Consider the following 23,483-nt stretch of genomic DNA (forward strand, 5'->3'; position numbering starts at 1 on the left):
CAGTGGTTGCTCAGAAAATGCTTCTTCAGTGCAGCGGCCCAGGCACGGGAGCGTGGAGAGACCCGCGGTCACAGACCCGCCATGCCCCTGGCTTCTGCGTGGTCTCTGACCCCAGCTGCGTCCAGTTGAGTTCCCTAGACAGAACTGACTCTTCAACTGAAATGTCTACCTCTCTCAACCCTAACAAACTCCCCTTCCTGCGGGGCCAGCAGGGTTAGAGGAGAAAGAGAGAAAGGCCCCACCTTCCTTTTCCCAGCCTCGTTTGCACTGCGTTCTAGACCTTTTACGTTTGTTGTGATCCGCCGCTGTCAGTGACCCCCACTGCCATTGACCCGGAAGTGCTAACGCTGCTGTGAACCAGAACCAGGCTGCTCCTACACTCTGCCTCACTCCCTCAGCAGAGGTGAGCCTCATGTGGGGATTTACTTGCCCGACCGTGGTGGGAGAAGGCAGGCTCTGGGATGAGGCTCTGTTCAGGCATGCCATCTCCAAGCGAGCCTTATAAACTCTAAGTTCCCCTTTGATCCCCTGCACTTCCCTCTACCCCCTCGAAACACGTCACATCCAGCCTGAGCAGGGATTATTTCCTGTCTCGGCGGGGGCCTCCCTCTTTAGGGCTATGGCCATGGCACCGTGTCTCCTTGGTCCCCATCCTGACCCCACCTGGCCACATCCATACCGTCGTCCTCAAGCCCAGCCTCGGCTTGCCAGGAGCCGTCCTCCAGGCACCGGGATTGCTCCTCCGCTCTTGCTTACACGTGGGATAGCAGCCACCCTGGCCTCCGTCCCCGCTGTCATGTGGCCTAGAAAGACCCGCTTGGGTCCCCACACTAACCTAGTAATGGCTCCCTCCTTGAGGCACTCCTTGTGTGCACAGTGCGCCAACCGGGGGGAGCTCACTAGACCTTCCCCCAATTCCCATGAGCTCTGGAGGGGGTAGTTAGCCCCTTATTTCCGGTAAGGAAACTGAGTCTCAGGTGCCTGCTGCCCCCGGCTGTCAGTTCGGATGTGGGCTTTCCCTCTGCCGCCCAGTTCTCTCTCCGCCCCTTGGAGCCCCCTCGCCGTCCAGTTACCTGCTTCACTTTTTACGACGAGGCACGGTGAGCGTGTCGTTGGTGGGGAAAGCAGGTTCTCTGGCTGTCTCCGTGGAAGGAAAGGAAGCAGGGGCTCAGAGGGAGCATTTGGGAGGAGGAGGTGGTAAGGGGAGCTTTGGGCAGGGGGCCCAGGGCAGCACACGTTGGCCGCTGGCTCTGTCTTGAGCCCCAGCTCTTCTTTCGCCGCCTGAAGCCCTTATTCACCAAGTTCAGGGAGTTTCTCTGACTCCCCTCGTGTCCTCGGGAGCAGCCCCAGGGGCCTCGGCATCCTTGACAGAGATCAGCCCATGGAAGTTCTTCCCGTCGTTAAGGACAAGGACACGCTCTGTTTTCTTCTGGTTGCCACAGAGACCCGCCGCCTTGAAACAGGGATGCCTCGTTTCTGGAAAACCACTATGATCTGTGTCCCACTTTAGCTTCTGACAAACCTCACAGGCGTGCCCCGTGGGCCTCTTGATGACGTTCAGGGGGCCCTGGGTCCAGCGCTCTGTCGTCTTTCATCTCTAGCCAGACCCTCGTGCGGAGTTCTGGACAACAGAGGCGCCCCAAAGTCTCGTTAGTGGAAAAGAGATGGTGACGGGGAGCGGCGAGCCCCGGGTCTCCCCCGGCAACTGGACAGCAGGAAGCGGGAGGTGTGCCAGATAGAAAACTTGGCGCTGCCTCATTTTGAGGCATGCTTGGTGCTTTCAGACATCTGTCTGTTGCGGGAGTGAACAGGTGATGCCGACAGATAAACCTTAGGGCCCCGAATCTATTAATTTTCCCAGGTAGGGACCTGGTTGCCAAGACCAGAGCCATGAAGAGTCATGACTCTTCGTGTTGGGGAATGAATGAGGACTTGAGTCACGGCCCAGAGGGCTTTTCTCCTGCCTGGAGGGACTCTGTGTTGGGCCATGGCACAGTCCATCCCTCTTGCACGGCCGAGCCGTTTGGGTATTTCTGGAGCATCTGCTCTAAACAGATGCTCGGGGGGGGGGGGTTCTTGGATTGAATGCACTCCCTCCCTCCCTGGCTTGTAAGAGTAAAGCCGAATTAGAGGTGGGTTTAGGTTTCTGTGCACTTGACCTTGCTCCTCTTTATCTGTTAATTCCTGAAAATGCATGAGCGCGTGCTGCGACCCGAAGAGGGACCAAGAGCTAGTGTTTTCAGCGCTGCCGTTGCAGATCTGGAGACCTTTGAAGGCAGCAGCTTATCGCGTCCGCCCGGCTGGCAGGGCTGGGACTGCCGCTCGCGGCTTACCAAATCCCTCCCTGCCAGGAGTTTGGGGGTGGATTAAGGATATAATTACAGGCGAATCCAGCAACAGAGCAATCCAAAAGCTCTTGTCCATCATGCTGTGTACTTGACTTTAACCTAAGCCGTGCTCAGTCCTCCCACGGCGTGTTTTGACTTTTGCTAGATGCAAAGCTCTCGTGGCCGACAGTCTCCCGAGAGCAAGTGAAATCTGGCGTCTCTCCTCTCTTATTGTTGGGTTCTCCACGAAAAACCGCCTGGCGCTGGCTGGCCCCGTGCGGGGTCGACCACCTGTGCATCTGGAGATGGAAGGAGACCCAGGCCAGATGCGTTGTTGGCGCCTGTGTTTGATTTAACGTCCGTGTTACTTCATTCTGATGGAAGTTCTGTGAGCAGTTGTCAGATTTTCTTCTTACACGGTCATTTTCCTATTTAAAGCTGTAGCCGCTCTAGAAAATACATACTTTGTGCTTTGAACCAGGGACACCCTCCTCCCAAGCTCATATCATCGTGAACATGACCCATGACCCTGAAACAGCCGACTAGGTCTGATTTCCCTCTACAGGCAGTAAGTACTTTAACTCGAGCCGCCGCCTGCTCTGCACGGACTGCCCCTGTCGTTGATTTCACATACTTACGAGTGACGGGTCACCCCTGCAGACCGCACCCGACAGTGTAGCTTTGGAGCTAACCCACAGACAAACCTTGTTTTCCAGTATCCCTTACATTACCACGTGGTAAAACAGATTTTTTTTTTTTAATTTTAAAATTTAGCCATTGCCTTTAATGGTAATCTACATTCTTCCTAAGACGTATCTTCCCTAGAACGTTTAGTGACATGAAGGAGTCAGTCTCATTTTTTGTTTTGTTTTTCCCCCTTCCCTGTATTGTTTGAACAACACAGGGTGCTGGGAGTGGGGCCGGCAGGGGCTCAAATTCTTCGGCACTGGGACCTTTTCTCTCTGTAAAAACCCTCCAGTCCTACCCCTCACGGCACCGTATGTGCTCAGAACAAGGAATGAGAAAACAAGGTTCAAAGAAGCTCTGAGAAACCCTAGAACTTTCTATTACGGGGGGGAGGGGCAGGGGAGGGAGAAGGAAAGAATTTTTAAAAGACAACTTTAGAAAACAAAATAGCAACGAGGGGGACCGTCTTTATATAGGAAATCAATTCAGTGTCTTTTGCCCCTAAACATAATTTTGTCGGTGGAGGCAGCCCCCTGCGCACAGTGTAGGTACGTTATTCTGCTCCAAATAGCAGCTGTTCTGTCCACCCATGACACGGGGGGACGCGGAGGCTCGGAGGGGCTGCTCACCTCAGGGGAGATTGGAACCCAGAGCTGTTTGTCTCCAAAGCCCGGGGGCCCCCAGATGCTCCAGGACACCCTGCTCGCGTTGCTTCTGGATCTTCCCAGAGCTCTATGCAGACACGAGGTGGGCTTTCTCCACCGTGCAGGTGCCCAGCACCGGCCAGCGCCCGTGCATACCCGGCAGGAAGCGTGGCCCGGGTTTCTGTCATCCAGTGTGGTCGCCCCTCTGTTGCCATGAACGCAGAGACCGTCTCTGGCCAGGACGACTCCTATATGTTAAGACCGTACGATGCAAGCTAACAGTCAGAGTAGCTGTTGCCTTTGCCTGCAGGGAAGAGGGCCAAGGGGGAAGGATGAAGGGAAGAAAAGGGAAAGGTCATAAGCCACACCAGGAGGTCTCTGTATGGAACAAGCACTAAGCTTAGAGGAGCTTTCTGGAAATACGGGTCGAGGGGGCAAGTGGCATTTCCAGGCCCTGGAAGACCGTCCGCAGCTCTCGCCAGGGGCCTCCGTGTCGGTGGGACACATGGTTTATGCAGAAGCTGCACTGGCCCTGCTCTCGGGATTTGGGGGGTCCCCACCTCCTCACACTAGACTAACAGCGGGGCAGAGTGCTGGCGTCTGGGCCAGCGGTGAGCCGTGTACGCGTGGGTGCCCGCTGGAGAAGCCTGTCGAGAAGCCCTCCCACGTGGGGACTGGACCCCACTCGTCTCCAGGACAGACTCTGAGGAGCAGGCCGGACGCTGGGCCTGTCCCAAGGCCTGAACCAGGAGGGGAGAGGACCCCATTGCTGACCCCAAGCCTCCGTCCTCGCCTTGAAAGTGAGGAGGCAGGTTAAGGACCTCTGCTCAGGCCCCTTTAAAAATGATTTTACAAACTCCATATACCATACTGGGGAGGAACTGGCTTCCAGATGATTTTCTCTCCGATTGAGCATTTTATTGAAAGCACAGGGGTTAAAAAGAAAGAAAGAAAGCCCAGGGGTTGTGTTTTATTTGCCCTTAGTCAGACTCACAGGACGGGGGGACACACCTGTCCTGAGGTGCCAGTGACCCTGGCCCACCAGGGACACCCAGCCTCCAGCCGCCCCGTGCACCGGGCACCTGCCAAAGCTCGGCCGCCCGACTGGCAGCAGCTGAGAGGACCCGCAGCGCCATCTTGTGGGAATGTTCTGGGCCCCACGCTCCGGCTGCCGGTAGCCAACGCGTCTGTGAGGAACAACGTGACAAAGGAATGTCTGGGTGCAGTCAAGTGAGCGGTTTCCCTGCGGTCACCAGCCACGCTAATTGTTATTTTGGTGTCTAGAAAATTAATAACCCAAATAAATGAACAGCCAGCCAGGAAGATATGTCAAGAAAAAGTAGCTAGGGAGGATTTGTTTTCCGTCTGTTTACAGGACGTACATACACGTCACCGCAGGTGGGAATCTGTTTTTCTGTAAACGCCGTGAAAACATGAATCCGTGGATTTAGAGCAAAGTCAAAAGACAGTGACAGAATCTGCTTCCAGATGCCTAAAGAGCTCTACCCTCTCACCAGGAGGGCCTGTCCCCCGAGCCGGGCTGCACCCCACGTCACCCCACCTCCGTCGTTGCAGAAGACCAAGAAGAGGGCCCCTTGGACCTCACCCCCTTTGTGACTTCGTGCCGGCAAAAGCACATCGAACTGTGCCCCTTCCTTCTGCTCACTGAAGCCCAGCACGTGTCCTTCCCTTTACACCTGCGGGCCCCAACTTGGACATTGCCTTGGCAGGGTCTGCATTGACCCCCCCACACCCCACCCGCCGTTTGGAGAGACCCTGTTGGACGTTCTCCCGGAGCTGGCCCCCAGGTCTAATTCTGGGCTTGCACCCGGCCTCCTGGGCTGGGTCACCCCCTGAGGGGGCAGCCGTGTTCTCGCTCTGGCCTCAGGCAGGGCTTAGTGAAGCCCTCACAGCCCGTGTTTCCATTTGCAGGGCTGCGTCTGGAGAGATCCTGTTTCTTCCTCCCCCTCGGACCATGCACGACACCCCTGAAAGGCTTTGTGGTCTGGGACCAGCTCGGTGCCCCTTGTGATGGGCGGCAGGTTACATGGGGCAGTGCTTCTGTCACGTGGCCTCATGGGGAGGGAGGCCTCGTGGAAATGTTAGCTGCTTGTGAGAAAATGAAATCGAGACTTTGACACAGGCTTTTGGGCCCGAGAGTTTATGTGAGCACCGCTCGCTGACTCACCAGATGATCTGACAGTTAGGGAGATTTGGGGGGGTGCAGGGAATCCCCTCCTGAGCACACACTTGCTTTCTTACCAGGAAGGGGGGGGGTCACCCGATGACACCCTCCCAGTCCTGACGGCGCCTTTTCTGGGTGGCGGCCGGCCTCCGCCAGCCCCTGCCAGCGTCCCAGCCAGGCCTCCGTCCATCCTCGCCTCCTGGGCTGGGGCCAGGAGCTGTGGGTGCAGGAGGGGCTGGCGGCCCCAGCACAAGCACTTGGAACCCCTTCCTCCCCAGCCTTGTCCCGCAGAGATGCCAGCCTCCACTGGAAGCACTGGTGACCCCATCATGGTCCCTGGCTGCCTTGTCGCGACCGTTCCCTCCTGGCTTCCGTGGGCTGAGAAGCTAAACAAGCCGTCCGGGGCGTGTCAGCATGGAAACGGAATAGTTGAAGGGCAGGACTAGAGAGTTGTCTTACTCTAGAGGAACTAGAGCGTTTTTCTCTGAGCCCAGCGTACGGGCTGGGGGTGTCTGAGTTATCACAGGCCGTTCCACTCACTTCGGGAGCCCTCGGGTCCCAGACAAGGCCGGTGCTCTTCTACGGGGCGGATGAAATAGAACTGAACCAGGTGTGACTTGGCAGTGGGAACCAAAGGCAGGGTTTAGAGGGAGGGGGGAAGTCAGGGGGAGGGATGTGTCACTGTCTCAACACGTGACATTGGCAGAGAGTCTGAGCGCCGTGCGGGGTCGGGTCCGTAGCCGTCCCATAGTCCGGAGGAGGACGCTAACCCCAGAGCCCTCTGACATCATCCACCAAACCGGTCATGGGCGGAGCCAGGAGGCAAACACAGACATCGGGGTTCAGAACCCATGCTTGGCTGGGCCCACCTGCCCCTCTCCTCCTGGCCGCCTTCATGGACCGTGTCAACTGTGTTCTGGCTTGAGAGTTTGAAACCTTCACTGGGGCAGAGCCAGCAATGACCCAGCAAAGAGCATCGAGCTGAGAGCGAGGGGGCCCGCGCCCCTCCCGGCTCTGCCTCTAGGACCGCAAACAACTTTCAGCCTGTTGCATCTGCCATTGCTTCATCCGTAGAATAAAGACGACCCCTACAGAAGAGAATCAGATGAGTTCATTTATGGGAATGTGCTCTGTACCCTAGTGAGGGGCTATGGACATAAATGATAGTTTTCAAGGAAAATAAAAATCCGTTATCAACTCAGAAAGTAAATGCTGAGGCAGATGTGAATCTGTTCAAATCTGTCTGGTTAAGTAAGGGACTCTGTGACTTCAGTGAGCTTACTTACTTTAAAAATCTGCATCTCTAAATTGTACATAAAAGACAGTCTGAAAATAGAGGCCACCAAGTGGCCCACTTCTCAGCCCTAAAAGGAGGGCATTAGGCTAGTGCTGTGGCCTGCCTTTGTTCCAAGTCTGGCTCTGAGCACTTTTCTGCTGGGCAACCTTCAGGCAAATTACTTACCCTCTCTGATTTACCATTACTTCATTTATAAAGTGGACATAATCCTACTTCACAAGTTTGAGGGGGTTAGTACAATAATTCTAGGTAAAGCACCCAACTCCGTGCCTGGTCCCTGGTAAGTGATGCTTACACAGAGGGCTGTTATCATCTGAGGCCGTTCCCATCCTTTTGCGAAATTAAGAAACAATGCGTTCAAGGCCGCATGGCTCCATCTCCGTATGAACACCTCCCTCTGATATTTTCAGAGTGCATTTTCGTGAAGAGGAGAAAGTATTTGCAGAGGGTAATTTGGTGGACTTCCGGGAACTCAGGTCAAAAGCACCCCCCAAATCTCCCTAACAGAATCAGAAAGTGATTCTGTTAACTAAAACTTTCCAGTAATGTCTTTGCTGCCGTGTTGACTACTTGCAGTGGGATGGGGTGACTTGATTGGATTCCCAGTCCTACTGATCACTGTGTGTGTGTGTGTGTGTGTGTGTGTGTGTGTGTCCGTCCGGCGTGCTCCTACACAGCAGCTCAGAACCCTGATCTCTGTGAGACGCTCGGGAAGGCAGAGGCCCACGGCTCCGGTGGCCTTGAACTCCTCCTCCCATTCCTAGAAGCCTGTTTTTGGATGAGTGGAACGGCTCTCCACCCCCTGACGCGAGGGAAAAGCAGGAAGAGAAAGGACCCCATAGAACCAGCTGGGAAAGCAGGGTTGATACAAACACACGCTGACCCTGTTTCCTGTCGCTCGCAGTCCTGGGAAGGGGAGCACTTCGGTCCCTGCCAGGGAGCCCAGAATCCTGTCCCCAGGCTTAGCTTTGAGCAAGAACAGTCTTCACCGTCCTGGACCAGGTCGGGTGCTGCACAGCCCTGGGCTGCTGGGGCACATGTGGACGGTGCTTGCCATTCTGGGCAAAACTCTAGAAACTACACTGGAATCGGGGTGGGAGGAGGGCCCCAGAAAGTGAGCGAATTTGCGGTCAGGTTCCGGAGTCCAGGAAGGGGGTGTCCCGGAGGCCTCTGGTAGCTTCCGCAAACATCGCAGTCCTGTCCCACAAGAGGGACTTAGAAGAGGCCATCATCTTAGGTTGGAGCCCCTGGGCAAAATGCCAGGGGTTGGAGACAGCGCAGAGGCCACCCTGAGGGCCCTGGAGGTCCTCACCTGCCGGGGCCACCACAGCACAGGCCAGGGCAGCCGTCCCCATGAAGGGAAACTGGACCAAGACGTGGCTAGGCTCCTTCACAGCCCAGCAGCCGAGCTGCACCCCCCCAGAGCTGGGCAGAAAATGGCCCGTCGTTGGGGACCCGCACTGTGACGGTCCAGGTAGGGAGACCTCAGGACATCAAGGGACCTTGATGGTTTTTCTGTTGATCCCATGTTGGCCTACTAGTCACTTGGGTAGGTTGAGTTAAATTAAAAACACTGATATTTATTTCACTAGTTGCTATTTTCGATTTGAGAAGAGTTTTAAGAATGTGAATTGTTTTCTCAGCCCTGGGGACTTTTTTTTTTTTTTTTAAAGATGAGCTCACCGGGGCTCCTGGGTGGCTCAGTCTGTTGAGCATCCAACTCTTGGTTTCGGCTCAGGTCATGATCTTGGTGTCGTGGGTTCAAGTCCTGAGTCGGGCTCGGCGCCCATCAGGGAGTCTGCTTGAGATTCCTTCCCTCTGCCTCTACTCCTGTTCTCACTCTCGATCTCTATAATAAATAAATCTTTTAAAAAATAAATGAAATAAAGATGAGACCAGCAAACCCAGTGCCGAGAGCTGTCTCCATTCCACTGGGTCACTCATTCCCTAAGCATTTGATCCCGCCTGTCTGGAATGCCAGGAAAGCATAAACGTTATCCATCAAAGAAACTTAGAGAATAAATACTAAGAAAATGTAGTTCGGGCCAGAGGACCCTGCTGCAGCTGTGAGGTCCCGAACCGGGGAGCCTGGAGCGCTCCGTGCCTCAGACACTCGGCCGCGGCCTGGGGCAGGTGTGACAGGTGCGGGGCTGCGGACGTGTGAAGAAGCCCTTGCTGGGGCACTAACCCCCACTGATTCCGCCTCGCTGCTGTCCCTTGCAGTTTAGAGAAGTGCGGGTTTTCGAAACTGGAGAAGCCTGAGGAAGTGGGGAGGGCAGGGCTGCTGTTTTCCCGATTCTGTTTCCTGAGAGACAGGAGTGTTGGATCTTCAACACAACATCTGTCAGAGCAATTTCCGTCGGAATAATTAAATCCTCAAAGCCACGATCACAGTTTATAGAATCTTGGAAATGTAGGTTATGCTTTGCGCGGAACCCTAACGCAGTCTAAAATCTGTGTTTCTGCAACACAGCTCGGTAAGCAGGCTTGTCGCCGCGGTTCTCGTTTGAGTGTCTGTCGCGGCTGCCGGAGCTGGAGGAGGTCGGGCGGGGTTTCTGCTCGACAGACATAACAGACGGTTCCCAGCGTGAGGGGCTGTGCGCGGCAGGGGGAGAAGGGCACGGAACGAGGGGCGCTTCGGCCAAGCCTGATGAAAGCCCCACCCCCACGCGGCCTGGGCCGAACAAGAGCCCCGTGCAGATCCGCGTCCCTCGGAGACGAGAGGTCGGCCTTCCGTCACCTTGTCACTGACGGCTCCCCTGATGTCCTCGCAGCCGACGGTAGGCTTTTCCCTTTCAGAGGGGAGAGCACTTGGGGGGGGGGGACGTGGTGTCTTAAAGACCGTGGCCGATGATCAGTGCGCACTGATACGTTCTATTCCCTGCTGCAAGGAAGCTCTTTTTCCCCCCAAGACTTTATTTATTTGAGAGAGAGAGAGTTCATAAGTATAGGAGCAGTGGGGAGGAAGGAGGGGGGAAGCAGACCCCCGCTGAGCAGGGATCCGGATGCGGAGCTTGATCCCAGGACCCTAGGACCATGACCTGAGCCGAAGGCAGACGCTTCACTGACTGAGCCACCCAGGCGCCCCAAGGAACCTTATTCTTAAAATTCAGTTGCTAAGTCTAAACAATGACAATATAGCACATTTCACACATTGAGATGCCTGCTATCAAAACGCCCCGGACGATGATAAGAATGGGCGACGTGTCAGAAATGGGACCCCGTGCTTTGCTGATGGGAATCTCAAATGGTGGAGCTTCCGTGGCAAACCATTCGGTGGTTCCTCAGACTTGAATGTGGGCTTACCGACCACAGGACCCAGGGGTCCCCTTGTGAGTGAATACATGAGAGACTTGACAGCAGGGACACAAACGGGTCCTGTGACATCAGTGTCCACCGTGTCGTTTGTCACAGCGGCCAAAAGGTGGAAAGAACCCATGTGTCCATCAGCGACAAGTGGATAAAAAGAATGTGGCCTACCCCTATAACGGCACATAATTCAACCTGAGAAAGAAGGGAATTTTTTTTTTTTTGCAAAGATTTTTTTTTTATTTATTTATTTGTCAGAGAGCGAGCACAAGTAGGCAGAGAGGCAGGCAGAGGGAGAAGCAGGCTCCCCGCTGAGAAAGGAGCCCGACGTGGGACTCCATCCCAGGATCCTGGGACTGTGACCTTAGCCGAAGGCAGACGCTTGACCGACTGAGCCACCCAGGTGCCCCAACAGAAGGGAGTTCTGACGTACGCTACAGCATGGGTGAAGCTTGTGTTTTAAAGGAAATAAGCAAGATTCCATTCACCTGAGGTCTGAGGTGCCCAAGTAGTCCAGTTATTAGGACAGAAGGAAGAACGGCAGTTGCCAGCGGCTGAGGAGAGGCCTGGGGGCTGCAGGAGAGGCTGGAGGAGGGGGTCCTGGGGGCACCGGCGTTGCCGTGTAATTGTTTCTCCTAAGGTTGCTGAGAAGCCCTGCAGACGGACAGCGGCGCTGGCTGATAACATCGTGCGTGTACTTGCCGCCACCTGGTCCGCCACCGGGCAGTTACAGATCGCGGAAGTGGTGATGGTGCCGTCAGGCCCCCGACTCTCGGTTGCAGCTCGAGGCCCCCTCTCGGGGTCATGAGATCGAGCCCCACGTTGGGCTCCGTGCTCAGCGCAGAGTCTGCTTGAGACTCCCTCTCCCTCTCCCCCTCCCCGCTCATGCTTGCTTGCTCTCTCTTCTCGCTCTCAAATAGATAAAAATCTTTAAAAAATAAATAAATAAAAACGGTGAAAATGGTCAAGGGTTTTTTGGATTAGTTGCTGAGCTAGCTCGGGTTTTAGAGCAAACCTGGCAAGGAGGGGAGGAGGCGCTCCAATCTTCGGAGCACCGCTGTCGGGGGGCGGGCGGGAGGAGCTAGCGGACGCCCAGTTCTCTCCCGGCCAGCTAAGAGCTCGCCCGTTCCGCACAGTCCTTGAACGCATTCTGGTTTTTTAATACTTTTTCTCCAAATTTTTATTTAAATTCTAGTTAACATATAGAGTTACATTGGTGTCCGAGGCAGAGGTCCGTGGTTCGGCACTTCGTGTAACAGCCAGCGCTCATCACAAGCACCTTCCTGAACGCCCGTGTAGCCCGTCCCCCAGCCAGCTCCCCTCCGGCAACCCTCCGTTCGTTCCCTGCCATTAAGAGTCTTTTTATGGTTTACTTGCTTCTTTCTTTCCCTTTGCTCTATGTTCATCTGTTTTGTTTCCTAAATTCCACATATGAGTGAAATCACGTGGTATTTGTCTTTCTCTGACTTATTTCACTTAACATAATACCCTCTGGCTCTAGCCACGTCACTGCATATGGCAAGATTTCATTCTTTTTTTATGGCTGAGTAATATTCCATTATATATATAGAGAGAGAGAGAGAGAGAAAGAGAGAGAGACCACATCTTCTTTATCCATTCATCATTCAATGGACACTTGGGCTCTTTCCATAGTTTGGCTGTCGCTGGTAATATTGCTATAAACAGCGCATCAGGATGTGTGTACCCCCTTCAAATTGGTATTTTTGTGTCCTTTGGGTAAATACCTACTCATGCAATTGCTGAATCCTACGGTAGCTCTATTTTTGACTTTCTGAGGAACCCGCATGCTGTTCTCCAGAGTGGCTGCACCAGCTTGCATTCCCACCAACCGTGGAAACAGGTTCCCCTTTCTCCGCATCCCTGCCAACATCTTTTGTTTCCTGTGTGGTTAATATTAGCCGTTCTGAGAGGTGTGAGATGGTATCTTATTGTGGTTTTGATTTGCATTTCCCTGATGATGAGTCATGTTCGGTATCTTTTCATGTGTCTGCTAGTCATCTGAAGGTCTTCTTTGGGAAAATGACTATTCATGTCTTCTGCCCATTTCTTTTTTTTTTCTTTTTTTTTTTTAATTTTTTTTAATTTTTTTTTTTTTTAAGATTTTATTTTATTTATTTGAGAGAGAGAGACAGTGAGAGAGAGCATGAGCGAGGAGAAGGTCAGAGGGAGAAGCAGACTCCCCATGGAGCTGGGAGCCTGATGTGGGACTCGATCCCGGGACTCCAGGATCACGCCCTGAGCCGGAGGCAGTCGTTTAACCAACTGCGCCACCCAGGCGTCCCTCTTCTGCCCATTTCTTAACTCGATTATTTGAGTTTTGGGTGTTGACTTTGGTAAGTTCTTCATGGATTTTGGATACTAACCCTTTATCAGATATGTCATTTGCAGATATCTTCTCCCATTCCACAAACTGCCTTTTAGTTTTGCCGGCTGTTTCCTTTGCTGCGCAGAAGCTTTTTATCTTAATGAAGTCCCCATGGTTCCTTTTTGCCTTTGTGTGCCTTGCCCCCATTGGCATGTCTAGGAAGAAGCTGCTGTGGCTAAGGTCAGAGAGTTTGCTGCCTGTGTTCTCCTCTAGGATTTTGATGGTTTCTTGTCTCACATTTAGGCCCTTCCTCCATTTTGAATTTATTTTTGTGTATGCTGTGAGGAAGCGGTCTAGTTTCATTCTTCATGCGGCCATCCATTTTCCCAACTCCATTTGTTGAAGTGACTGTCTTTTTTCCATTGGGTATTCTTTCCTGCTTTGTCAAAGATTAGAGAACTCTATATTTGTGAGTCCATTTCTGGGCTTTCTACTCTGTTCCACTGGTCTATTTGTCTGTTTTTGAGACAGTACCGTACTGTCTTGGTGACTGCAGCTTGTCATAGAGCTTAAAATTCAGAATCGTGATGTCTCCAGCTCCGCTTTTCTTTTTCAGGATGCTTTGGCTATTGGGGTCTTTTGTGGTTCCATACAAATATTAGGATTGTTTGTTCTAGCTCTGTGAAAAATGCTGATGGTATTTTGATAGGGATTGCTTTAAATGTGTAGATTGCTTTGGGTAGTATAGACTTTTTAACACTGTTTATTCTTCTAGTCCATTTCTTCGTGTCCTCTCCAATTTCTTTCATAAATGTTGTATAGTTTTCAGGGTACAGATCTTTTACTCCTTTGGTTAGGTTTACTTCTAGGTATCTTACTGGTTTTGGTACAGTTGTAAGTGGGATTGATTCTTGATTTCTTTTTCTGCTGCTCCATTATTGGTGTATAGAAATGCAGCAGGTTTCTGTACATTGATTTTAAATCTTGCAACTTTGCTAAATTCCTGTATTAGTTACAGCAATTTTAGTCTTTCAGGTTTTCTATGTAGAGTATCATGTCATCTGGATATAATGGAAGTTTGACTTCTTCCTTGCTGATCTGGATTCCTTTTATTTCTTTCTGTTATCTCATTGATGAGACTAGGACTTCCAGTACTACGTTAAATCGTACAGGTGAGCATGGACATCCCTGTCTTGTTCCTGATCTTGGGGGACAGGCTCTCAGTTTTTCCCCATTGAGGATGTTGTCAACTGTGGGTCTTTCGTGTATGACCCTTATGATGTTTAGATACGTTCCCTCTATCCCTGTGTTGTTGAGGGTTTTTATCAAAATGGGTGCTGTAATTTGTCAGATGCTTTTTCTGCATCTCTTGGGAGGATCATGTGGTTCTTATCCTTGCCTTTATTAATGTGGTGTATCACGTTGATTGATTTGTGAATATTAAACCACCCCGGGAGCCCAGGAATAATCCCACTTGATCTGAATTTTTTTTTTTAATTAGAAAGTGCAATCTTAAAGCAAGAACCTCCCCCAAAATGTGTTGGATCTACAGGGCCTTATCCTTACTCCTTTCAGTGTCATTTTTGTTTTTTGTGGGGTTTGTTTTTTTGTTTTTTTGTTTGTGTTCATTTTGTTTTGTTTTGTTTTGTTTTGTTTTGCCTGCACCTATAGATGGAGGCCCTGGAGAACGGGGATGCGGGTCAAGTCCTTGAGACCTTTACTGTCGCTCCCATCCCCCAGCTTAACTGGACAGCATATGCATTGTTTTGGTTGGCTCCTGAAGTCTGCTGTGACCTGAAGGCCGCTTACTGCGCCTGCTCCTGGGTCCAGAATCGGCCCTCTGCAGTACGCAAAAGGCTACTTTGTGTCCCTTTGACCAAGGATGAGTCACAAACACCATACCTGGTAGCAGGGATGGGGCCTGCCATGGCCAAGAAATGGGGTAGGTGTGGCCTCAGTGGCTCCCTGGGCCGCACCCCATCCCTGCACGGGTCCCTTGATGCCCCACTGGGGCATCAAGGTGAGGGTCCAGCTGTGCGCCCATCCGTGAACACGTGGTATGGGCAGGCACCAATAAAGCACTATGTACTTTCTCATACAACATCAAGAACAAAGATGGGATAAGAGGTTATTTGGACTTTTAATCCCTATTTAGTATTTACTTATTTTTTAATATTTATACTAATACGATATTTTAGTACTTACTTCTGTCATTTGTATTATTTCCCACATCTGTATTCCTTTTCCGAGGGACCATGGGACACACGCGCCCTGTGCATATATCTGCAGGGTTTGCCCCAGGAGCTTTGCCGTGTGTCCCTCTTCTCACCGCTAACCAAGAAGTGGTTCATGAATTCCGGGAGAAGGTGTCAGAAACCTCCCCCACCACCATCTCAAACCTAAGGAGCCCCTTTGGACAGAATACACGGGCCATGGAACATCTGGTTCAGAGCCCCAGCACCCAGCTTTCCGCCACCCACCGCCCCAGCGGGTGTCAGACCATATGTCTGTACTCTGAACCCAACTTGCTTTTCACCAAAACGCTTTTCCATTATAAGCAGGATCCAGCAAGCCGTGAAAACCCAAAAGCTTAAGGCTTGTATGTCAAAGCGTAGGTTCCTCAGGAGGACGGGGTCAGTGAGGGGAGGACCATCCTGCAGCCCTGTCCCTGCGGGGAGCCTTAAGTTCTGCACCCAGAGTCCCCGGACACCTCTCAGGGAATGAGCCGGGCTGGGCGGGAGCATTCTCATCTTAGCGTCTCCTTCAGCCCCCAGAGTCTCCACAGCCGCCCCAGCGGTCGTGTGGTGAGGTGTCCTTGAGAGGCTCGTGTCGGCGGGAGGCTCTGGGAGTTGGATTCTAGTGGCCGTCCCCCTGCACATGCATTCTGTGGCGCTGGGGCTGGGCCCGGGTCAGTAATGGCCTCTGATCGTGACCATTTGCACACATTTCCCAAGACCTTCTGAAAGCGAGGCCTGGAACCCACATTCATGTTTAATGTGGGAGGGGCCCAGGGCCTAACCTGGACGGAAATAACCAGGCTTTGAAGGGTCACCTGTGAGGAGGAGGCGGCGGCCACGGGCTGGAAGTGTGGGACCCGATAGGGCTCCTGGGGTCTGGGAACCGTTCCTCCCTGCACACGGAGGGGAGCGGGTGCTGCCCCAGCCCCCTGAGAACCAGATTCCTGGAAGTCAGAAGCAGGGGCTGCCGACCAGTGGGGTTAGGTGCACGGGGGAGCGGCAGGAAGGGCGCTGGGGGCCCGAGGGGTTCAGGACGCAGGTCTGCGGCAGGCTGGCCTCTGCTCCTCCCTGCCCGCTGTCGGCCGCCCCCTTTCTCCAGAGCCGGACGCCGCCTCTCCCAGGTTTGCTCGCTCTCTGCCGGTTGGGCCGCCGTATTCCCACAGTCCAGTTCTCCGTGAAAAATGTGCGTTTGTGTGTTTCCTACACACAGCCAATAGCGATTTTAACATTGTTTTTGCTTATCTGCTTTTCAGCAATGAAGGTGTACATACGTGTATACAGAGACCCCAGGAGGGGAAGCAAGCATGCGTGTTTTACATATATAATGGCTCAGGCTTCCTGGGACACCTTTTAGGGTTCCCTTTGGGCAGGGAGTCACTGGACTGTTACTTTGTCTAGATTCACTCTCTGTGGGTGACTTTCTTATCAAGTACTTGCTGGGGGTGGTGGAGGTGTGGGGGGCTGTCTTTACTGCCTTTGAATGCCTTGACTCAGGTTACAAAACTGAAAACTGGACACGATCCAAGCAATCATGCCGTCTGGGCACAAAACGATGGCCTGGAAGGAGATGCCACATAATCAGTCCACAAAACAGAGCCCTCCCTACTTCAGGCTTTTCCTAGATTTTTAAAGGAGCATGCAAAATCTAAGAAAGTCTTGGGGTACCATTTCCATAGTCCTCTCTAAAACATTCGTGAAATGTTAGAATCCGGAACACGGTTCCGCAGCTTGGGATGCGAAACCCTTGGACGTGAACACCCTGGGGGTGGTCAGGAGCCCTCGCAGCAGGAAGTGTCTGGATCGCAAAGGCTTCCAAATCTACCACGTGGGGGACTTACCCTCGAGCTGAACCTACTCATCTCTGACCGGCTATTGCGCTATTGACCTTGTAGCCAAATCATATTTGTAATTGAAGAAAAAAAATCCAACCCAGTTCACCGCGCGACAAAAGCAAAAATAAAACCAGTCATGTAGGGACATCTTTCTACTGCTTAGTAAGACTTGAAGTTTCTTAATCTCCCAGAGTAACAGAAATCACTTGGGAGAATTTCGGGTATTTTAGCGAAACTGTTGGGGAGATAAACAGTGAACTTAGTGAATCCTGGGGCGTTTGCCCGGAGCAAAACAAAGCTAAGACCAGTGGTTTCCCTCCCTGATGCCCAGCAGCAGAGCAGAGCAGCAGAGCAGGTGGGAGGGGGCTGGGCAGCAGCGGGGACGGATTCCCCGCCCCCCATCTGCCCAGCAGCACTGGCCTTGACCACAACCTAATGCCTCCTGGAGCTGCCCCCCCACCCCGTGGCCCTCTCCCTGCCAGGCTGGCCTTGTATTATTCACCTGTCGCTCCTAGGTCCCCTTAGCTCTGGTGGGGGTGTTTCACAGGGGTGTGCGTCTGCGTACCCCCCGGATCGGTGTTCTGATGTTCTTAAATGGTGCACACGCAGCCATTTGAAAACACGCAGAGTAGAGCGTACACGAACGTGAAAGTGTGCCCAGCATCTCCTAAATGCACTAAACAGTACGACTCTACTGTAAGAAAAACGTTTGATGTGAAAACAAGTGCGTCCGTCTGTCCAGAGATAGGCTGGACAGAGAACCGTGTATTAACTGATTATTTCCATGTGGTGCCATGACAGCTGACTTGACCATGTTTGCACTTCTGTGCTTTCCGGCAAGGGACGCGTGTGACTTGGGCCCTTTCTCCCACCTCCCGGGGAGCTTGACACGCAGGTAGCTCCATAGGATTTCAGGTGATAAGAAATGACAGTAGCCTCACGAGGACCCTACATTTTTAATACCTGGCTCTCCTAAGGGCCAGCAGCTTTGAACCGACCCAGGGTTTTCCCCCTATTAGAAGCTGCCGGAAGCCATGGCGAGGGCAGGGACGAGAATCTGGCCTCCCTGTTCTGCCCAGTGCGACCTCACGTCTTCCCTGCTTCGGGAGGCATCCTTGTCCATAATCTCGTGAAACAAAAACTGCTCTAACAGCCACTGTTTGAGGATGACACCCCTCCCCCCGCCAAAAACACAAAGAAAACACAGACTCACCAGCTGCCTGCTAGTCCCTGGCTCCTGCCTGAACTCACCTCAGGAGATGGACCCCACTGGTCCAGGGGAGAAGAAATAATTCAGAAGAGGAGGTTTGCTCCCCTTCCTCCATCCCTGTTATGCCCCCCCAGACCTGCCTCCCCCATGCTCCCTCTGCCTGCCTCCTTGTGCTGCTGTTCCCTGACGTCGCCTTTTCCCTTTTTGTCTTTGCAGCCCGCCCAAGCCGACCGTGTTCATCTCTGGTGTCATTGCCCGGGTAAGAGCCCTTCTGGCAAACCCTTGGCGTGGGATTGGATTCCTCCCGTCCTGTCTGGGACCCAGGGGCCCCCGTGCTGTGTCGCGTCTGTCGCGAGCGCCCGTGTGGAACGGTGACCGCATGACGTGCTGCCAGGAGCCGGAGCTGCCGGGCACCCCCAAGCCCGCAGTTTCTGGGTGACCTGTGAGCTCAGCATGTTTCTGCATCTTTAAATGGTTAAAAACTCAAAATGAGAAGTATAGGTTGTGACACGAGAAAATTACATGCAGTTCACATCCCGGTGTCCACAGGTGAGGTCTTAGCGCACCAGCCTCGGCTGCTCGGGCCGGTGTGTCTGTGGCTGCTTCCCTGCCACCGCGGCAGAGAGTGACCCACAGAGCTTGCGACCCGGCCTGTCACAGATAATGCTCGCCGACCCCTGGACTAAACTCACGGGTGTTTGCCACGCCCTTTACCTTTTAGGAGCCCCTTTTTCTGGAGAGACCCAACTTCTTTTTTTTTTTTTTTCCAAGATTTATTTATTTATGTATTTAGAGAGCGCGCACGAGCACAACGAGAAGGGCCGGCAGAGACAGACTCTCAAGCCAACTCTGCTGAGTGCGGAGCCCGGGGTGGGGCTCGATCTCACGACCCTGAGATCAGGACCTGCCAAAACCAAGATTCAGATGCTTGGCCGACGGCACCACCCAGGCACCCCCTACAACATAGATTTTTTTTAACGCCCGTCAGCAAACGTGCCTTTGAGGGAGGCCCTGGGTGCGTCCGCCCACAGCCCTGGGGCTCTCGGTACAATCGCGCCCCCAGCGTGTGATGAGTTAGACCCTGCAGTTGCTCAGAACAGCTCGCCCCAGGGCCCCGGGGACAGACGGGTGGCACACCTGCTACATGAGAGAAAACTGCACGGCAGCCCGAGTCCAAAGTCAGCCCAGGGTGGCGTGACTCGGCCGCAGCACGCCGCGGCTCCAGCCAGCTCGCGGCGGCCCGGCCTGGCCCCCACCACACTTGCATGGTGGCCCTGGAAGGCACTTCTCCCGACAGATCCCGGCGCCGCCTTTGCAACTGGAGGGGGTTGGCTCTGGCGTCACTTCCCAGCTTTCCACCCCACCGTGGGTGTCTCCTTCCCCGGGGCCCTGACTCGGCTGTGACGGCAAAGTAGAATCGAAGACTAGAGTTGGCTCTGTCTTGCCAGAAGGGTTGGAAGGTCGCGAGGTCAGCTCCGGCAGAGGAAGGCCACCCAAGCCCAGCTTAGTTCTGAGGGAGCCCCATGGTGACCTGAGCTCAAGACGAGGGGGCAGCGACCGTGAGCCTTCTCCCCCTCAGGGTGGTGCCCGAGCCTCGTGCCCCCTTCTGCTCCCCAGAGAGCTTCTGGACCCCGGAAGTGCCAGGAGACCTCCTGCTGCCCGCCGGCAGGTCCCCCCTGTCATCAGCCACCCTGCAGGGAAGCTGGTAGACTTGGCGTTGGGGGGCCTCACTGTCACCCCGCCCCAGTGTCTGCTCTGGGTGAGTGCATGCCTTCTGTCTCCTGACAGGGCGACAAGGACTTCCCTCCGGCGGCCGCGCAGGTGGCTCACCAGAAGCCCCACGCCTCCATAGACAAGCACCCGTCCCCGAGAACCCAGCACATCCAGCAGCCTCGCAAGTGAGCGGCGGGACCCAGCGCGTCCAGCAGCAGTGCCTCAGTTTCCCAATCTTTCGTGTTTCCTCAGCAGAGAAAACCAGCATTTTCTTCAAAAATACTGCTCCTCTGGGAAATCTAAGACCAAGCCAAGTGCCCCTGCCTTTGCCTTAAATTTCTGTATCTGAAACTACAAAGGATCTGACCCCCCAGCCTTGTGTCCACAGAGGCCCTGATTGGTGGCCTTTGGTTTCCCTGTAAGGGCCAGAAGCCGAACTTGCCCAGACCTAAGCCAGGGAAGTTTCCAGAGCTCAGTTTTACGTCTCTGTCAGCAGTCATCGAAGGCCCTGCGTGTGGTCCCAAAAACAAGAGGGCACACATTTGGGGAGGACGGGATAGATAAAGGCCAGAGGAAACGTGGCGCACATCATGCCGTTCAGTAACAGGACACTGTGCCTTCACAGCTAGGGGAGACCGGGACAGTAATGAGGGGGTGGGTTGCAGGAAGGCAGGGCAGGGAAGGTTTTTGGTGGAAGTGACACCAGCATCCCGGGACTCCCCTCCCCCTGACAGGGGTCACTGCACGGGGCGAGGGTGGGGGTGTACCAGGTGGTCCTGGGAAGCGAAAGAGAGGCGCCCATCATTGAAAGGCTCTTGAGCCTCAGGAGCCGCCTCCTGGAAAATTGGAATCCAGGCAGTCTGCCGGGAAGAAGCATCTCCGGGAGGAGATCGCAGTGTGCGTCCGGAGTCTGGCGCTGCCTCCTGACGCAGACAGCCTCCAGCGGGGCCATCAGGCAGAGCTGCGGGGTTCAGAATCCCGTCTAGAGCTGCTCCTGAGTTCTAGAAGTGACCACCGAACAGACACAAGGCTAGTTCTGGAACACTAAAGCAAGGGCATTTGCTCAGCGAAAGACCGGACGAGAACCTGTCCGTTGTCTCCTCCGAGAAAGGTGGAAACTCCGTGTTCCATTTCAGCTAGGAAAACCCCGTCCATCCAGCTGCCCCGAAATCCTTCTGCGCAAGCGCAGGTCTGCCCGGGTCCGCGACCACCTGGGCAAGTCCGATTGTCCTACGCTTTCAGCCCATCCTTCCTGCCCGGAGCTGCCCTAGACTGCGCCCCGGCTCACGGCTGGAGAGTGCTTTTACTTTTCTGAAAATCCAAAGGGCTGCCCTCCTCAGACGTAGCCGTCTTCCAGAGCAGGTGCTTCTGGAGCAGGTAGGGCTCCCACGTCCCACTGGCCAACAGCCCGACCTGCTGCGGGTCAGCAGCGTGAGTCCCGCCGGGCCGCCTCACGTCCTGATCAAAACCGCGTCTGCCCACCGGTAAAAACGATGCAGACCTCATCAGAGCCACCTCTCGCCCTTCCCGGAGGGAGCAGCACAGCGCTGCTTCACATACTAAAGGCGGTGTTTGCTTTCCCTTCTCATTGATTCTCTGGGAGCAGGGTCGAACCATCAAGGCACCCTGTGGTCACACCCGGGATTCCTTAAATGGGGAGACATTGGTATGACCAGGCTACCTGGCTTGCAGAGATGCGAACTGGGGGTGGGGGAACAGCGTGCCCTGGGAGCACAGCAAGCCAGCAGCCGCCCCCAGCTACCTCCTGGAGCTAGGTCAGGCCTGTGCAGATCACCATACCCTCCCCTAGGAAATTCAGAAATTCAGATGCGTCCTTGTTACTTTCTGGTTTTGCAACCCAGAGCTCTGCGCTGTTTCCCAAGGTACATGGTTCACATCCTTTCGCTGCTTCGGACATGTGTCCCTGCTCTCTAAATCCTTACGTGCAAAATATTTTCCTGAATGAGTTCATCTGTTGTGAACCTTGAGAATAATAATGATTGTAATAAAACTTGCATTTCTTCTCATGGCATGTGTTTTCTTATATTTCAGAGATTTTTCTTTTACATTTTACAGGGGCTCCCAGGTGGTCTCAGTAGAGTCACAAGCCTGCCTGTGCGGTGGGTATTTTCACACATTGTCGCCCGGCCACAGAGTCGAGCTGCCGGACACCTGACACTTTGAGTCTCATCATCTACTTTGAAAATGTCTTAAAATGGAAGAGCTTAATGTGGCTGATTAAAACCTATTACTTGTGCCCAGCAGCTGGCCCTACGCTAGATAGGCACTTTGGGACAGACTTAAGAAGGAATTAGTAGTAAGCCCAGGAGTGCGGCAAGCAGCTTTTGATGGAAAACACATTTGCTTTTATCCAAAGCTGCCCAGGAGCCCTAGGGCTGGGAGGAGAAGGTAAGTACAACTGTCAGACCTCGAGATCCAGCCAGATTGTAGGCTCGGACTAGGAGGGTCCCTTGAGGTTTCCCCCACAGGGACTCCCTGGTCGACTGAGGACCTGGGTGTGGGGGGAGTGACAAGGGTGGGTGACAAGCCAGAGTCAGCATCTCCCAACAAACCTGGACATTCCTCATCCCTGGTGTCCTCTCTGGGGCCACTGTTTGTGCAAGTACATTGGCGGTACTCTGCTGAATCCTAAACGAGGGTCTGTCATTTTTAGTACCACTGGGTAGAGAGTCAGTTTCCATAAATAAATGCTGGAGGCCAGAAATGCCAAACATGCAACCAATGTGGAGAAGAATTGCCCCAAGAGCTTTATTATTTATATGATGGTCACCTGCATTGTTCCCCCACTGTTGCCGTAATAAAGGAAAGTGGCCAGCTTACACCAGTGGAAATGTATTCTTTCATGGTTCTGGAGTCTAGAGGCTTGCAATCAAAGTATCAGCGGGGCCCTGCTCTCTGGGAAGGCTCTGGATGAGGCTCACACCCTTCTTCTGATGGCTGCTGGCATTCCTCGGTGTTTACTGATGGCTGCAAGATAAATCCAACAGCTGTCTTTGCATGCATCTGTGTCCACCTCCTCTTCTTCATCTAAGGACACCCTCATTGGACTAGTGCTCACCCTAATCCCCTATGACCTCACGTTAAGGAATTAGATCTACAAAGATCCTATTTCCAAATAAGGCCACGTTCACAGAGAGCGGAGATTAGGACCTGATGTGTCATTTGGGGAAATGTAATTCAACCCAGAGCATCAATGATGTGCTGAAAAGCCAAGAACCTCCTTCCCTGCTTACCCTGTTTCACTCACTGTTTGTTCTGAAAGTCGCTTTTCTGAATAAACCTGGCTGTAAGAATGCTTTCCTGGCTGCAGATTAGTGGGAACGGCCACAGCCTTGCAGGAGATGGGGAGACATGTGGGAGAGATTTGGGCATGCTTGGGGCCTCCAGCCAGGTGTCTGTCCCCTGTCCCTGAAGCTTGTGAGGCTGCAGCTCTCAGCTGTACCTGTTTTCATCCAGAGTCACACATTTCTAGACCCCACCTTTCTGTAAGAGTTCTTTCGGTGACGATGGTCCCATTTTACAGATGGAAAGACTAAAACCAAGTGCCCGGTGGCAGAAGTTGCTATCAGCAAACGTTTGTCCAAGGGGATCTACAGGTAGCCCATAAGCACGTGAAAAGATGCTCAGTATTCTCAGTCACTAGACAAATGTCAATCACAATCACTTCCCACCCACTACGATGGCTAAAATCAGAA

At 53.4% G+C, this 23,483-nt stretch overlaps 1 protein-coding gene across 1 annotated transcript in view; it reads left to right on the forward strand.

The window, feature by feature from the left end:
- The window catches only part of LOC122895945 (death associated protein), a 65,251-nt gene extending 43,457 nt beyond the window's left edge, over positions 1-21,794 (forward strand). Inside the window, exons 3-4 of the mRNA XM_044233810.1 lie at positions 18,271-18,313; positions 19,843-21,794. Coding sequence (XP_044089745.1) covers positions 18,271-18,313; positions 19,843-19,956 — 157 coding nt within the window. The 3' untranslated portion in view covers positions 19,957-21,794. The remainder of the gene's footprint in view (positions 1-18,270; positions 18,314-19,842) is intronic.
- Positions 21,795-23,483: the final 1,689 nt, after the last annotated feature.

Source organism: Neovison vison, chromosome 1, assembly GCF_020171115.1.
Source record: "Neovison vison isolate M4711 chromosome 1, ASM_NN_V1, whole genome shotgun sequence".
Lineage (NCBI taxonomy): Eukaryota > Metazoa > Chordata > Mammalia > Carnivora > Mustelidae > Neogale > Neogale vison.